This window comes from Bos javanicus, chromosome 20 (genome assembly GCF_032452875.1).
Source record: "Bos javanicus breed banteng chromosome 20, ARS-OSU_banteng_1.0, whole genome shotgun sequence".
Taxonomy (NCBI): domain Eukaryota; kingdom Metazoa; phylum Chordata; class Mammalia; order Artiodactyla; family Bovidae; genus Bos; species Bos javanicus.
Window position 1 is genome coordinate 41,401,935 of NC_083887.1, and position 16,746 is coordinate 41,418,680.

General features: G+C 48.6%; 1 protein-coding gene across 7 annotated transcripts in view; it reads right to left on the reverse strand.

Annotated features, from left to right (window-relative positions):
• PDZD2 (PDZ domain containing 2) overlaps window positions 1–16,746 on the reverse strand; it is a 254,700-nt gene that overhangs the window by 15,106 nt on the left and 222,848 nt on the right. For 5 of the 7 annotated variants that reach the window (XM_061393798.1, XM_061393795.1, XM_061393794.1 and 2 more), the window contains 5 exons: window positions 15,370–15,404; window positions 14,028–14,178; window positions 11,966–12,771; window positions 7,511–7,655; window positions 698–4,649 (listed from right to left, as the gene is read on the reverse strand). In XM_061393798.1, the coding sequence (XP_061249782.1) occupies window positions 698–4,649; window positions 7,511–7,655; window positions 11,966–12,771; window positions 14,028–14,178; window positions 15,370–15,404 (5,089 nt within the window). The remainder of the gene's footprint in view (window positions 1–697; window positions 4,650–7,510; window positions 7,656–11,965; window positions 12,772–14,027; window positions 14,179–15,369; window positions 15,405–16,746) is intronic. The other 2 variants (XM_061393797.1, XM_061393796.1) reach the window with 1 other exon arrangement.

Here is a 16,746-nt window from a genome sequence, read left to right on the forward strand (position 1 = left end):
TTGGTCACAACTCCATTTCAAACTGCTTGAAGAAGCTCAAACGCTCAACAGGAATTTCATTCACTGCCAACAGCAGTGGGAATTCCTATGGATTCTAGGATCCCTCCAAGATGTTAGGCGACCAATGCTGAACTTGAACAGAAAATTTCAGACAAATATTCTGTAGCCTCCAGTGAAATATTTTAAAACATACCAGAAGTTTCCTATTTGACTTCAATTTGACTTCAGTCACTTTGAAAGGTTCTAATCCTCCCCCAGTGGTCCTGTTTCCTTATCCCACCATCTCTTGCTCTGTCTCGCTCGCTCGCTCTCTTACTCTGTGGTTTTGCTAAGTGCCCTGTCCTACAAAAGCCTCTCTTTAGAGCAACAATTTGGGAAACACTTTTCCCTGCAGGCACTTTATTTTTCCAATACTAATATTTAAAAAAAACAAAAACAAAAACTGGAGGCTGGAATAGAAAAAGGATGTTAGTGGGATTTATTCAGTGTAATCTGAATAAAGTCTGTCATTTAGCCAATCGTGTGTTTTTCAATGTTAACTTCTGACAAACAGGCCATGGTTATGTAAGATGTTAACTTGAGGAGCAGCCAGGTGAGATGTACATGGGAAGTTTGCACTATTTTTGCAACTTTTCTAAAAGTCTAGAACTAATCCATTAAAAAAAAATTACATACAAGGGGAAGAGCGGACACTTACTTAACTGACCAACTTCTTCCGGAAGGCAGATCCTGGGCGGTCTCACCCACATCGTGGGCTGAACTGGGTGCTCTGGGGTCAGTGGCTTTGGGACAGGCCCTTTCTGCCCCATCCTTGGGGCATGAAAGGGCCGTGGACCCAGCGAGGCCCCCAGCAGGGGAGCCAAGTGACCTCCGGGGGACGATTTCCAGCTCAGTTTTGAAGAGCACGGCGGATGGCCCTGCTGAGAAGTCCTCGCTGCAGAGCTTGTCCAAGTCGGGCATGCTCAGGGCTCTCAGCTCCTGGAGCTTCGAGCGGGACAGAGGTGAGGCCTGCGTGTGACGCACCGAGGACTTGTTCCTCTTGGCGGGAGAGGCGGGGGTTGCGGTCGGGGCAGGGATGCCCGAAGGACCAGGTGGTCTCTTGGGGTCTGAGTCAGCGCCCTTGTTACGGGCATCTGCTGGGGTCTGCCGGGAGACAGTCAGCGTCATGCTGGACGGGGACTTGGTCATCGGGGGGACGACGGTGGTGGCTTCACCTTGGCTTTCGCTGCAGGAACTCAGGCTACGTCTCAGCGACCTTGCTGTTGGGTCACTGGAGTGGCTGAGGGGCCCAGAAACCACGCTGCCGGACGACCGTCTCCCAATGGGAGGCTTGGAGCTCACTGACAAGAAGGAGGAGGCCCCAGCCTTGGCTGCGGGCCGGTCAGAGTGGGCCAGGTTCTCGAAAGACTTGATCCTCTGCTTCACAGAGAAAAAGGAGGTGGCTTCATGGGGCCAGTTCTGTGGGGAGTAGTGATGTCTCCTGGTGACGGTGACTCTGTCTGTGAGCTGGCAGCTGGTTTCCTGGGCGGACAGGACATCCGCTTCGTCTGTCGTCGGAAGGTTCCCCGAAGTCTCCAGCAAGGGCTTTACGCTGTATACACCCTGCCCATTAGCCAGGCTGAGAACAGCACCTCTAGACGCCTTGGCCTCGAGGAGGCCCCCGCTGGTGCCAGGGATCTGGCCGTCCCGAGGGGTGCGCCCTGGGCTCTGTGGGGTATGGCCCTCCCGGCCGAAATGACTGGAGAACTGGGCCGGCATGGAGTAGGTCCTGGTCGCTGGCCTTGGCGTGAAGTAGGGATGATCGTCCAGCACTGGGCCCACTGGTGGGCCATTCCTGGGCACCCCCAGGGGGTTGCCCATCTGGCCAGGATCGGCCTTTCTAGCCAGCAGCTGCGGGGAGGAAGAGGAGGAGAGTCTTGCCAGGCTGACGGATCGCTGCTGTGCTTCCAGCTCCACCTGGGAGACCCGGGTTGGGAGTAAGGACGGGTGGTTTGGGGAGGACTCCCCTGGCTGGTGACAGAGCCCAGCCTCACTCTCCTCCTGACGGCTGCTCTGGGACAAGAGCCCCCCCTGCCTGTCCCTCTCAGCCAGTATGTCACCACATGTGCTCTTTGAGATCTCAATGATTTTCAGCTGCTTGGTTCTTTCAAGAGGCTCACCGGCAATTATTTTGCTTCTTTTGTCACCAGTCACCCCTGGCAGGGCTGCTTCTGCTGCAGAGTCTGTTTGGCTGGACAGGGACCACTCACCCTGCCCGGGAGTGGGGACCTCCAGCTTGCCGGCTACCGTGGACGTGCCACTCCTCAGTGCTGCGGGACTTGCTGGCCCCGGGGATGCCAGGGGAGCCCTGCTCTCTGGACCACACTTGGGAGGGCTAGGGGCAGCCGGGAAGCCTCGGTCGGGTTCCGCGTGCACAGCCGGGTGGAGCCTACCACACCCACCTTGCTCAGGAAGGGTCTTGGGGGTGGTCACGGGCGAAACAAACATCCTGATGCTCGAGTCGGATGCCGAGGGCTTCAGGGAGCCCGGGGTCCCAGGGGGCAGCTTGCCCTCCACACACTGGGGAGACTGAGGGGCGGCTGCGGCAGTCTTGTCCAGTTCTTCGTGGTCAGCTGTGTGGGACCGGTGCGACGCCACCTTAGAAAGCATTTTGTGGGAGGCCTGGGGTGAGACAAGGGCCTTCCTGTGCTCCGTGCTGCCAGTCTTCCCCGTGTGAGCAGCCGGGACCTCGGAACTGACTTTGCTTTTGCTTTTGATGCTCAGTCTCTTCAGCTTAGGACCAGCTTTGGGTTTCTGACAGTTACTCAAAAGGGTTTCCACAGAACTTTTCCTAGGCAAGTCTTTATTCTCAAGATTCAGCCGAGGAGGGGGGCTATCTGGCACAGGCACCCCCTTCTTGTGGCTTGAGCTCAGCACCTGGGCCTTGGGGTCGGGACTTCTGGCCAGCAGCGTGGATTGTTCCATTTCAGTTTTGCTCTGTGGATGCGTCCCGTGGTTGTTCTTATTTATCTCTCTAAACCAGGCCATGAGGGGCCGCCTGGAGATGGCTTTTGGCTTTGGCAACAAGTCCTCTGGGCCTTGACCTCCGGAGATGTGCAGGTTTCCCAGAGCTGAGTCTCCATTCTTGTGGACACACGCCCTGAAGGAGGCTTGGTTTTCAGCAGTGTGAACATCTATTTCTTGTTTCTCAGGTGGGGCCTTGTCATCCAAATGGTCATACTCCAAACCATTCACCACGTTAGGAGAACCAAGGGTACCTGGGGAGCTGGGGATAGGCCTGGTACCCGGAGGAGGCTGGGTGGCTTCCCCAGAGTCCTCTTCACTCGGGCACCTGTGGTCTTGAGAGACCCTTGCATCCTCAGGCGGCTCCGCCTCCTGAGAGCTCACGTCTGACAGAGGCGGAGGTGGCTGCGGAGGGGTGGAGGTGCCTGGCACGATGCGGGCTGTATGGCCTGCTTCTGCCCCCACCTGGCTCAGGGCTCCATCCTTTGGTGGCAGGGCTGTGGCAAGGGCAGGGCAGGCGGCCACCCGGGCAGGAGCAAGGGCAGTGGCTGAGGGCCGATCGGGGGAGCCATCCGTGGAACAGATTTCCACCTGCTCCTCCTCGGACTCCGTTGTGTCTCCCTTGTGAGAAGGCTCAGGAGGACGAGGATGAGGAGGGGACCAGCTGTCCCGGGCGGGAGCTTGCGGGGCTTCAGTGAATGACTCGGGGTCTGAGGATGAGTCTTCCACGTCCCCGTACATGGACGAGAGGGACACAGATGGCTCGGTGCTGTCGCCCAGGCCTGACAGCGAGGTGCTGTCTTCGTGGAGACTGCTGAGATTCCTAGAGTAGTTGCTCAGAAAGCTTTTGTTCACAGTAAAATGTCTGTCGGGATTGATGGAATCCAAAACTGAAGGCTGGCCGGCCCACTGAGGGGGAGGGGCTGGACCAGCCGCCCCGGGCCTCCTTGGGGCAGGGGTTGGACTCCCCGAGGCTAGCTGTGGCCCCTGGGCAGCCTGCTCTCTGCTCAGCCGGTCCCCTTTCCCAGGGGAGGGAAGTCTTGCTCCGGAGACATCCGGTTCCACCAGGAGCCTGTCAACGTCCGTCACTGGGCAGCGCCCGTTCCCTCCAGGGCAGCCGGGCCCCGAGGCACCCCCACACGCCTCCTGGGCCTTGTCACTCAGCGATGGCAGGGCCAGGCCAGCCTGCGGGGCGCTGGTAGACCCTGAGTCTGTTCCCTGGGGCAGAGCTGACCCCTGGCAGTTTTCAGGGGCAAGGACTGCTGAGGTTTGTGGAGCCTTGGCATGGTGACCCAGAACCCTCTCTTGGCTCTTCTCCCCGGACATGAGGTCTTGTGGCAGCCCAGCACCAGTCGAAGGTGCCCCCTCAGCCATGGGTCCTGCTCCCCTGGGGGTCGCTGCCTTCCGGGCAGCGCAGGGCGATCTGGCGTTGGGAGCTGCTCTCATCTCACGGAGGTCAGGACGAGCCATTGCCATTGTCCCCGGGGATGTGCTGTCCTCAGACTTGGGGATCCTGGGTGATTCTGGCCCTCTGGGGTCCTCAGGTCGCCTCGCTGGCTCTGTGTCCACTGAGGTCTGGCTGGGGTCAGGGTGAGCCGCCTCCTTCTGCCCTGGGGAAGGGAGAGGGTCTGGGGAGCCATCTGGTCCTGGGTGGAGAATAAAAAAAAAAGATTGGAGTGGTGGGGGAGACACAGGGTGAAAGGTTAGAAAACAGAAAACTTCAATGAAAACAAGTGAAAATTGTAAACAGTCTCAATTTTTTTGTCTTTTTTAGAAAGACATCCCACAGCTTAAATGTAGGCCTGTTTTAGTCTCTAAAATTATAGAGTGCTCACATCGAACAAATACCACTGTGCTTTAGAGGCTCTAAAATAACTCAGCATGGACGGCAGGAGGACCTCTGCCTCTGCCCTTTCTAGTTATTTATAAGGACAAGGGGACACCAGAAATCCTGCACTTGGGTTTCTGTACACCATCCGCCCTCTGATGGCAAAAGCCACAGGAGTCAGTGGGCTGTTCTATTTGATTCCTTAGCTTGGGGTGATTCTGCAGTCAACTCAGTCCCCCGCAGACTACATGGGGGTTTAGGCTCGTGCCTTGGATTAGGAGTCACAGGGTAAAGTGAAACAGTCCCAGCAAGGAACTCGAGGGACGAGAGGAGGCTGATTCAGGCAGACGCATGGAATGCTCCAGACATATGGAAGCCTGTCCTGTCCTCCAGCGTGTCCTGACCAGGGTCAGGGGTGTGGGAGACTGAGGAGGTCAGATTATCCCAGGAAGCGGAGACAGAGGGCTGCTGGACTTAAGTGGGATTCTGGGGGCACATCTGGAACGGAAGCCAAGGAAGAGGAGAAAGGCAAGGAAGGAAAGGGAATCAAAGCAGAGAAGCCAGAGAGAGCGTGAACTCTCCGAGGTGCAGGGACAGATGCCGCCTGCCTGGAAGTGAAGTCCCTCCACGTGCTGAGTCTGGAGAGCCACTCTGTCCTGGAGGCTCCTCCTCAAAAAGCCTGCACACGTGTGGGTTAGTCTGTCTACTTCTGGCACATGGCATCTTACAATAGGTGGGGGAACAGGCAGAAAAAAGAACATTAGATTTGCATTTCCTTATGAGCCCTGGGTTTGAGTGAGGGTAGAGCAAAAGCCTCAGTCACAATGAAAGTTTTGCTTAGAAGCGTGTCTCCCCCAGATGTTACAGTCACTCTGCATCGCCCATGCCAGTCACCTTAACTGCATATGGCTTTCCCCCGAAGTTCCTAGATCAGTAATTAGGAGCTAGTAGCACTTGGCACTGTGCTCAGTTTCTTGTGGGCTTCATTTCCCTCCCAACACTGTGACCGCCCGCACTGGAATGGCGGGGAAGTGAGGCGCAGGGTGGTAAGCAGCATATGCAAGGTCAGAGAGTTCATGGCCAGAGCTCCCCCCAGGATGTGGACTCCACAGCTGACGCAGTTACCTAAGCCCTGACCACATGGCCTCTGTGGAGACCACCCAGCAACAAGACCGGTTCATCAGGATACCCACGGAGACCTGACACAACCTCCCCAGGTCCCCACGGAAGGCCAGGGGCACCACAGACTCACATCCATGGCCTCCTTTCTTCTGCTCAATTTTCTTTTTTAAAACTTTTTATTTTGTATCGGAGTATAGCCAATTAACCATGTTGTAATGGTTTCAGGTGGACAGCAAAGGGACTCAGCCATACATATACATGGATCCATTCTCCCCCAAACTCCCCTCCCATCCAAGCTGCCACATGACATTGAGCAGAGTTCCCTGTGCTCTGCAGTAGGACTGTGGTGCTTATCCATTTTAAATACAGTGGCCAGTGTGTACTTGTCCATCCCACACTCCCTAACTATCTCTTCTCCCTGTCGTTCCCTCCAGCAATAGTGATCTGCTGAATCTTTTCAATTCCCTTCAGTATGACTTTCCTGTTTCTGCTGGTGCCAACTAGGAGGCTTCCCTGGTGGCTCAGATGATAAAGAATCTGTCTGTACCACAGGAGACCCGAGTTTGATTCCTAGGTCAGGAAGATCCCCTAGAGAAGGGAATGGCAACCCACTCCAGTATTTTTGCTTGGAAAATCCCATGGAGAGGAGCCTGGTGGGCTATGGTCCATGGGTTCACAGAGCTGGACACGACTGAGTGACTAAGCATGTGCAGATGCTGGTGCCAGCTACAGGGAAAAGCAGCAGCAAAAGGAAGGGATGTGTGTCTGTTTTTCAGATTGATTCATTCGCTGAGCAAACCCTAAAATTTTGTTAGCAATTTGGCTTTTGTGCAAAGTGTGTAATGCAAAAAGGTTTTACTGATGGAGATTAAATTACATGGAAGCAGTCCATGATGTCACCTTTCAAAATATTCCTTCACTTGGAAAGCCCCCAAACGCCCAACAATGGGAAGCATACTGGCTCAATTATGGCGCCTTATGGGGTAGAAGGCCCAGCAGCCTTTACAACTGATGTAATGGGTGTAGAAGAATGTGGAGGGCCTGGTGCAGCTTCCTAACCAGAGCAGGTTACAGGTGTGCTGATAACCTGACTTAGGGTTAGGGTTAGTGCTGAGGGTGGCCTGCTGGGGCCAGCACCAGCCACACAGGCCTGGGAGCATCTTGCTGACCTCTTCAGGCTCCTTAGCTATTCTATAGATGCAATACATAAGAATTACTTATTTTTTACTTCTCAGTGGAGGCTTTTCCTGCCATTTTTCAGTACATTTGGTTTCACATAAACAGAGTGTTGAGTTTCTGAAGGCAGGATATTCCTGTTTCATATTGTTCCTCATTCACTAAGGTACATGTCACAAAATGAGTAAAGGCTGGAGACTAGCTGAAGACAGATACCCATGAACTCAGGCCCAGTGATCTAGTAAAGTTGTTAAATGCAGGTAGCTTTTATCACTAGCCTATGAAGATCTCTCTGCCTTAAAATTTTCCCCATATAACATTTTTATTACTTAACTTCTACTCTCCCGTTCTAAAGCTTAGTAAGTGATAAAATAATCTTACCTGTCCCGGGTTGCTGCCCCTGCTTGGATGTCGCTGCAGGTGGGTTCTCTGTAGGGTGGCTGGCATCTGGGTGGGGCAGGGCACCGCCTGGTCCCCAGTCAGTGGGGACTCGTCCATCCCCGACGGACGGCTTGTCCAGAGATTCCTGGCACAAGGACAACTGTGAGTCACTGTTAAAGGCTTTCAGGGTTCTCTGCATCCTAATACATCACATACAGAGGAGAGCTGGTTTGGGAAAATTCAAGGAGCCCTGGACCAGAAGCCACAAGACCCAGATTCTGGGTTTAAGGTCCAACTAGAAATGTCATGGCCTTGTCACTCTTCCTAAGCATTCAATTTAAGATGTGGGTGATAAGTAGTAGCAGTGATGTTAGTAGCTCAGTTGTGTCTGACTCTTGGCGACCTCATGGACTGCAGCCTACCAGGCTCCTCCATCCACAGGATTTTCCAGGCAAGAGTACTGGAGTGGGTTGCCATTGCCTTCTCTGCCAGGATGATTAGGAAAAGGCAAATGAAAACCACAATGAGATAGCATCTCAACCCCCTCAGGATGGCTTCAATCAAGAAGATTGAAATAATAGAAATAACAAGTGTTGCGGGGCTTGCCTGGTGGCTCAGTGGTAAAGAATCCACTCGCCAAACACAAGAGACATGGGTATGAAACCTGGTCCGGGAAGATCCCACAGGCCACAGAGCAACTGAGCTCATGCACTCCAAAGCCTGTGAACACTAACTGTGGAGCCCACACGCAGCAACTACTGAAGCCTGCCTGCCCTGGAGCCTGTGTTCCTCAAGAGGAGACGCCACGATGAAAAGCCTGCACGCTACAACTAGAGAGAGCCCAGGGGCAACAGTGAAGACCCATCACAGCCAAAAAATAAATCAGTACATCTTAAAAAAAACCCAACATGCAGCACACAAAAGGCTCTACAGAGGTAAGGCATTATTGCTACACTATGCATTGTGATACTCAAGACCAAAACCAGCTCATTTTGGCAGTCATGGAGAGAATGAATCTGAATAAATAAAATTAGCATTTAACATTTTAAAACTGTACTTTAGCCGAGCGTCAATTACTTCCTTTCTTCTAATACCTACTAGGAAAATTTTCTCTAAAACAACTTTGCTAAAACATTAAATCAGATTTGACATTTACCCTCGAGTGAAGGAGTCATAAAGTGGCTCAAAGGTGGCAGCAGAGGAAAGAGGTGAAACAGGTGATCATTTAGCTACTTTTGTTTAAAAAGAAAAAAAATAATTTCGTAAAATGTCAATTATCTGCTTAGGGAACTCAACAGTGTTCAACTCAGTGAATTTTCTATTTACTAATAACGCATAAGTGTGATATGAAAACAAAAGCATCTGAAAGTCAACAGAGGTAGTAACTGTCCAGCACTGTGAATGCAGCACGTGCCACTCAACTGTACACTTTAAAATGCTTTGGTGTTCAGTTGCTAAGTCATGTCCAACTCTTTGCGACCCCATGGACCACAGAATGCCAGACTTCCCTTTCCTATACTAACTTTATGTTAAGTGAATTTCATCTCAATTTTAAAAAGTATTAATAAAAACATTAAAAGACAATCATTTTCCAAAATAAAAAGTCTCATTTTTTTAAGTTTCCAATATAAAAGGTAAATACTTTATGGGCAATGCATTCAATTTTCTTTCCCATATAGTTTAAATAAAATTTGGGAATGAGAAATTTTACAAGAAAAACAACTTCTGTACAAAAATTTTAAAAGGTGCTCAAAGTTCTTACTGAGAATACTAATTCACAAATATGACATTTTAATAGATATAAATTATTATAAAAAAGATATTTGAGTAAAATCCATGATTTGGCTTTATATACTTATTTAACTTATATGCAGAGTACATCATGAGAAACGCTGGGTTGGAAGAAGCACAGGCTGGAATCAAGATTGCTGGATTATTATTGTTATATCAATAACCTCAGATATGCAGATGACACCACCCTTATGGCAGAAAGTGAAGAGGAACTCAAAAGCCTCTTGATGAAAGTGAAAGTGGAGAGTGAAAAAGTTGGCTTAAAGCTCAACATTCAGAAAACGAAGATCATGGCATCTGGTCGCATCACTTCATGGGAAATAGATGGGGAAACAGTGTTAGACTTTATTATTTTGGGCTCCAAAATCACTGCAGATGGTGACTACAGCCATGAAATTAAAAGATGCTTCTTACTCCTCGGAAGGAAAGTTATGACCAACCTAGATAGCATATTGAAAAGCAGAGACGTTACTTTGTTAACAAAGGTCGGTCCAGTCAAGGCTGTGGTTTTTCCAGTGGTCATTTATGGATGTGAGAGTTGGAGTGGGAAGAAAGCTGAGCGCCGAAGAATTGATGCTTTTGAAGTGTGGTGTTGGAGAAGACTCTTGAGAGTCCCTTGGATTGCAAGGAGGTCCAACCAGTCCATCGTAAAGAAGACCAGTCCTAGGTGTTCATTGGAAGGACTGATGCTAAGGGTGAAATTCCAATACTTTTGCCACCTCATGCGAAGTGTTGACTCATTGGAAAAGACCCTGATGCTGGGAAAGATTGAGGGCAGGAGGAGAAGGGGACAACAGAGGATGAGATGGCTGGATGGCATCACCGACTTGATGGACATGAGTTTGAATGAACTCTGGGAGTTGGTGATGGACAGGGAGGCCTGGCGTGCTGTAGTTCATGGGGTCGCAAAGAGTCAGGCACGACTGAACTGAACTGAGTTATTCAAAATTTGTAATACCCTTAAAAGGAAGAGGTTTACTCATTAGCTGAACATGACATTTTAAAATACATTTCCTAGTTGGAGGTAATAACAATTTTTAGAAGGAGAAAAAAGGTGTATATAAGGTTAAAAACAAACCCTTCTGCTGAGATTAGCTTTTATGACTTTGTATGTTCTGCTTCTTTTTACATGTATTATATGTTTTACAAATCACTTGAAAACACATCTTTATAAATACAGGCATAAAAATTGCACTTCACAGATACTGCATGTTTGACAGGTTGATGGTCTGTGACAACCCTGCACTGAGTGGGTATGTTGGTGCCATTTTTCCAACAGCATTTGTTCACTTCCATCATATTTTGGTATTTCTCACAATATCTTACATTTTTTCATTGTTACATTTGTTATGGTGATCTGTGATGTTACTGTTGCAAAAAGATACATAATTCAACTAAGGCTCAGATAGCTAACACTTTTTAATAATAAAATATTTTTGAATTAAGGTATGTACATTATTTTTAGAGACATAATGCTATTGCACAATTAATAGACTCCAGTATCATGTAAACGTAACTTTTATATGCACTGGGAAGCCAAACACTTGACTGACGTTATTGCGACATCAGCTTGATTGCAGTGGTCTGGAACCGAACCTGCATTATCTCAGAGGCATGCCTGGACAGCCTTATAAGGCATCTCAGATTCTCCGCTCTGAGTAAAAGTATTTATGTTGAAGAGACTAAATAATGTTTGTTTCTCTTACCCTCTCCTTGCTAAAGTGGAGGTATACTAAATTTTTTTTTTTTTAAATGTGCAATTTGATATTCTGGTCCATTCTAACATACTGGTAAATAAGTAGAAACATAAACAATATTAACTTGCATTTACTGTGGTACATTATATGTTTCTCAGTGAATGCACGCCCATTACTTCATGTGATACAACAAGGGTAGGAGTAGCTGTAATTATTCATCATCACCATGGGAAGTCTGAAAAAATAAGGATCAAGCAGAACCTTGACCGCCAGACATAACCACTGTTAACCTGTATTTGACGGTCACCCTGACTGTGTGAGATGATCAGGGAAGAGAGCAACATCCCTATTTTACAGTCCAGACAACTGTGGTTCAGAAAGATCAGTAACTTGGCAAGTTACTGCCTAAGTGACCACCGACTAGTCAGTGGAGAAGCTGGTCCCAGACCCAGGGGTTTCCTGCATCTGCCCGGCACTGCCTTTCCATCATCAACCACAGGCCCCGTGTATGGGAAGAGAGGGATTACATCTTTCGGCCACATGATCTCATGACTCAACACTTAGGCACCTCCCCCCACCAATCTGGTGATATATTACTAGGCTCCCAGGCAGTTAGTGTGTTGAAATGAATGACTGTATTGAAAGATGATTCTCCAATCATTATCCTTTATTTGAGGCAGATTACCTTATGCTTTAGAGCAGCGGTCCCCAACTTTTTTGGCACCGGGGACCAGTTCTGTGGAAGATAATTTTTCCACAGACTAGCGTGGAGGGTGGGTGTGGTTTCAGGATGATTTCAAAGGATGACATTTATTGTGCACTTTATTGCTATTATTATTATTACATTAGCTCCACCTCAGATCATCAGGCATTAGATCCTGGAGGTTGGGGACCCCTGCTTTATAGCATGCTCCATACTCATTCATACAAGACTCACTGGATCTCAAGTAACTAAGAAATCAGTTACCTTCTCCACAGTTCCTCCTGGCCGAAAACCAGTCACGGTCACTTGGATGGAACTATCCTGGACTTTCAAGTCCGCACCGCATGGGTCACTGGCTCCATCGGTCAGCTGTGCTGATTCTGCGCTGCTAGGCCTGGCATCAGCCTCAGGCCTCTTGCGGTGTGGGCTGACCCTGGCCACGGGCTTGTGCCTGGACCCCAGGCTGTCATTTTGCTGGAGGGAACTGGGGCTGTCTGTGCTCGCTGGACCCTGGGTGCCTGTCCCGGCTCTGCACTCCAGTTTGGGCGAGCTCCTCGATCCTGACAGTTCCTTCCTCCCCGAGCAGCCAGGGCTACCCTTGGGGGCCTCCGATGGGACCAGCAGGCTGGCTGCATGGGAAAGGGGGTCCCGCACGCCTCCTGGGAGGCTCTCCTGGAAGTCCAGCGAGCTGCCGAGGAGAGGCACTGAGGAGGCCTTGCTGACCAGTGTTTTCTTGGGGTGTTCCTCTCGGTTGATACCTGTGACCTTGGAAGAGGCTGTTGAAACATGTGTAGAGTTGTCCTCTGTCAGCGGCCTGCTGGGACCTGAGAGGGTCCCTGGGAGGGAAATACAGTCGCCTTCGCCATCAAACTCTTCCCCGTCGCTGGCATCGTCATCAGAGCAGCGCACCCTCCTCTGGCGGAGGAGGGGGTTCCGGAGGACCTCTGGGCTCCCGGGAAGACTGGCTTGCCTGGCAATTGTCACCTGCTTGTGGAAGAGCCCGGAGGCCCGTTGGCTTCCAAGAGACACAAGGCTGTTGGCCCTGGCTTTTCCTGGCTCCTTGTGAGCTGCTGGGGTTGGGAGAAGAAAAGTCAAGTGCAATAGCTTTCCATCTGGTATGGTCTTTTAATCTAACCCCCCCTTCTTTACACACGAGCATTTCCACGTTCACAGATGCCAGGTACACCTTCTGGCCACTGGTCACTAGGCATAAACGACACAGTTTCTTGGGATCTGCTTACAGTGAGAGCCAACTTTCTTCTCTCCTCTGCCTACTGTTTTTTCATTTTTTTTTTTTAAACTTAACCTCTGGATTGTTCAACTTACACATGTGTGCTGCCTAGAGACAGAAATGTGTAACTTCTCAACATCCATGATATCTAACACGTTACTGGGTTCAACCTAAACGCTGCTCCAAATACTCCCCGGGGGAGGATGCCCCAGGATCAACGAGTCCTGCACACCTGGGCCTTCTTATCACCTGAAGTCCTTCCTTCATAGGCAGGAGGGAGGCGGGCTTGATTAATGGGCGCGTGAGCTCCGAGAGAGCGGTGAGCTGAAGCCTGAGACTACACATAATTTATAAACTCCAACCTGGGAAGGGAAGGAAGGCGTGGGAGCTCTACAAACTCTTCGCATCTCGTTAAACGTAGTGAAAAATTACACGTGCTTCCGCCTTAGAGCGTTTCTATCAGAGCCTGGAGGAAGCACGTGGGCTGCTCCAAACGAGCTAGACAGGTTCTTGTCTGAGACAGGGGATTTTCTTATTCAGACATTAGAAATGAGCAAAAGGAAACCACACTGGTGGGAGTGAGGAGTCAATGCAGTTCATATCAGGTCATTATTTCAGATTATACTGAGAAAATAATCAATGAGGTCTTTTTTAAAAAAAAAAGTAAAACCCATATGATAACAAATCTGTCTCATACGTTCTAAATCATTCACTCACTGCCTTCTAAAAAGAGTTAAGTTTAGGGTCTAGTGAAGAATTTGGTTAGGATTCCCCTAAAACATAAGACCATCAGGTTATCAGGCACGATTCGATGCCACAAATTCCAAGACTACGCTGTGTAAATAGCATCTCAAGGTGGGGGCAGTTTAGCTTTCCAACTTGGGGTACAGACCGTGCACCCAGCCTGTTGACTGTAGAAGTGGGGAGGCCGGTCACTAGGAGTGCACTGAGTTTTCCAAGATCAAACTCTGCCTTTAGTCAGGGTAGAAAGGTGGCTCCTACTCAACCATGGGTGTGGTCTCCAGTCCTCTTTCCGTACCCCAGCACCGTGACGTGTAAACCAACGCATCATGGAGTCAGAGAGTCAGGGCTTACGGGAGGTGCTGGGGGGCTCCACGGAGCTGCTGCTGCCGCCGCTCCCTGGAGGGTCCTCGTCTTCGGAGCCGGCCACCATGAAGTCGGACAGCGGGCCTGGGGCGTCGTGAGCGAAGTACTGGGAGAGTTCAGATTCAGAAATCAGGGAGTCCTGTTGAAGAAGGCAGTGCTAGATGAGGAAGATGTGCCAGAGTGGATTATTTTAAATAGTAATTGTGTCCCATCTTCCCAAAACCACTTTGTTCTCATCTGCGGTCACTCAAAACAGCTGTGATAGTAAACGCCCACCTCCATTTACTTTAGGATCACTAAATTAAACACTGAATGAATTAAAAGGCAATTGCTGCCAGACAATGTTTTTAAGAAATACGTTTTTGGCTGCGATCAGAAAAACCACAGCAGCAATGCATCAACCATCCCAGGAAGAAGACTGGGGGAAGAGATAGGAGGAGGAATGGAATTCCAAGCCACTGGTTCAGCCTACCGATGAAACAACAAAACAGGCGAGTTTGACTCTTGTTCTCTGATCCACTGAGTTTTTGGAACAGCCAGCTAAGAAAGATTCCTTAAAGTTGCAGATGCCCTCCCCAAACTGACCCAGGCCCCTTTTATTAAAAAAAGCAGGGGGCGGGGAGCAGTTATTTTTCAAACTGTAGCTCAGTTCTTTTATTTTGTTGTTTTGTTCTTTTCCTGGATGAATATTTAATAAAAGAAACTCACATTTATATACTTGTTCTCAAATGGACATTTTTGCTGTTTGCTGGGTAAAATGGCCAAGATGACTCATGGGCAGAAATACAGATTGGACCCTATGGTTTGATTTATGGGCTCCAAAACAAAGGTCTGTCTAGTCAAAGCTCTGGTTTTTCCAGTAGTCATGTATGGATGTGAGAGCTGGACTATAAAGAAAGCTGACTGCCAAAGAATTGATGCTTTTGAACTGTGGTGTTGGAGAAGACTCTTGAGAGTCCCTTGGACAGCAAGGAGATCCAACCAGTCCATCCTAAAGGAAATCAATCCTGAATATTCATTGGAAGGACTGATGCTGAAGCTTAAACTCCAATACTCTGGCCACCTGATGCAAAGAACTGACTCATTTGAAAAGACTCTGATGCTGGGAAAGATTGAAGGTGGGAGGAGAAGGGGACGGCAGAGGATGAGATGGTTGGATGGCATCACCGACTCAATGGACATGAGTTTGAGTAGGCTCCAGGAATTGGTGATGGACAGGGAAACCTGGCATGCTGCAGTCTATGGGGCTGCAAAGAGTTGGACACAACTGAGCGACTGAACTGAACTGAACCAGTAAAGCAAGGCAGCAAAGTCCCTTTTCTTGACTCACCTTTTTTACAAAAGAAGGACTCTTCAAGGGGGTACCTGTTGGGGGAAAAATTTACCATACTGTAAAAAAATGAAGCTCAAATCCTTACAAATAGGCTCACCTTCTTAACAGGAAAAGAAGGAGCCAGACATATTCAACAAAACCCTCTCTGCTCAATAGGCACGGAAGGGCCACGTGTGTGGGAATGGACATGCATGCAGTCTATTGGGTACCCGTCCCACCTCCCAAGATTCTTCTCAAGCTTCAAGCCCCCATATGCTACTGACTCCATGGTGATCCTATGAATAGTTGGAAGTAACTTCCTCTGCATTTCAGAAGAACTTTATACTGCCCATATACCAATTTCCATATGCATACTATAATTTAATTACAAGTGGATGCCTGTTCTCTTCTTCCTTGACTATTTACCTATCACTGATCAGGCCCTGCAGGGCTTAGCACTAGGATCTAGGAAGTGTTCAGTGATATTTGATAAATGGATTGAAGGATGAATGAAGAAAGGAACAGCACTCAAAAAACTCATGAAAGAAAGAGGGAGAGGGCTGAATATCTGTCTTAGTTTTTAGTTGAAGGACAAAAAGACTCAGCATGGAGATTTTAAATTATATTCCATGAGCAAAAAGATTTTGAGTTTAAGGATCATAGCTTAGTAAAATCTTTTATAAATGACTGAGTGAATATATTAGGATTATGAGAGGACAGCCTTCAGGCACTTCAGGAGAATGAGTGAGTTGAATAAAGAGTCCATTATGGCTGTGCCCACTTTCAATATATTAATTATGGATGCAAATAATTAGGGTACTTCTTGGTTGCCAAAAAACCGTATGCCTTCCTTTTCCTTTGACAACCAGTAACTCATGTCTGTTTCCTCCCGACATCAGTCTTAATATCAGTAGTATCTCAAGTTCAGATACATCAGCAGAGTCCCTTGAGGTTCCCACTCTACAGGAAACATTACTTTTCCAACTTGGTGCAAAGTTTCATGTTTTAAATTCATGTGAAATTCTTACTAGGGCAATCCTCCTATGACTGAACTTTCCACTTGAGGAGGAGGAAAATCATGATTTTTGCAGCCTGTTACATTTCAGTTGAAACTTTGAATTTGTATAAAGAAATCCCAGGTTTTTGGCTGGATTGTACCCCGTGCCTACAGAAACAACTGGTAATTTGGTAGCATTTCATTTCTACTTGGAATAAAGTAGAATTCATGTTCTACTTAACATGAATTGTACATAAACACCTGAAATGCTAACTCATTTTTGCAAATTATCTTAAAGCAGTAGAAAAAGCGTGCATGGCTGGAACTTTAATACAGCACGTTAAATAACTGTAGAAATCAAAAGCAGCCGCTAAGGGAAAGCATGGAATCTCTTTGAC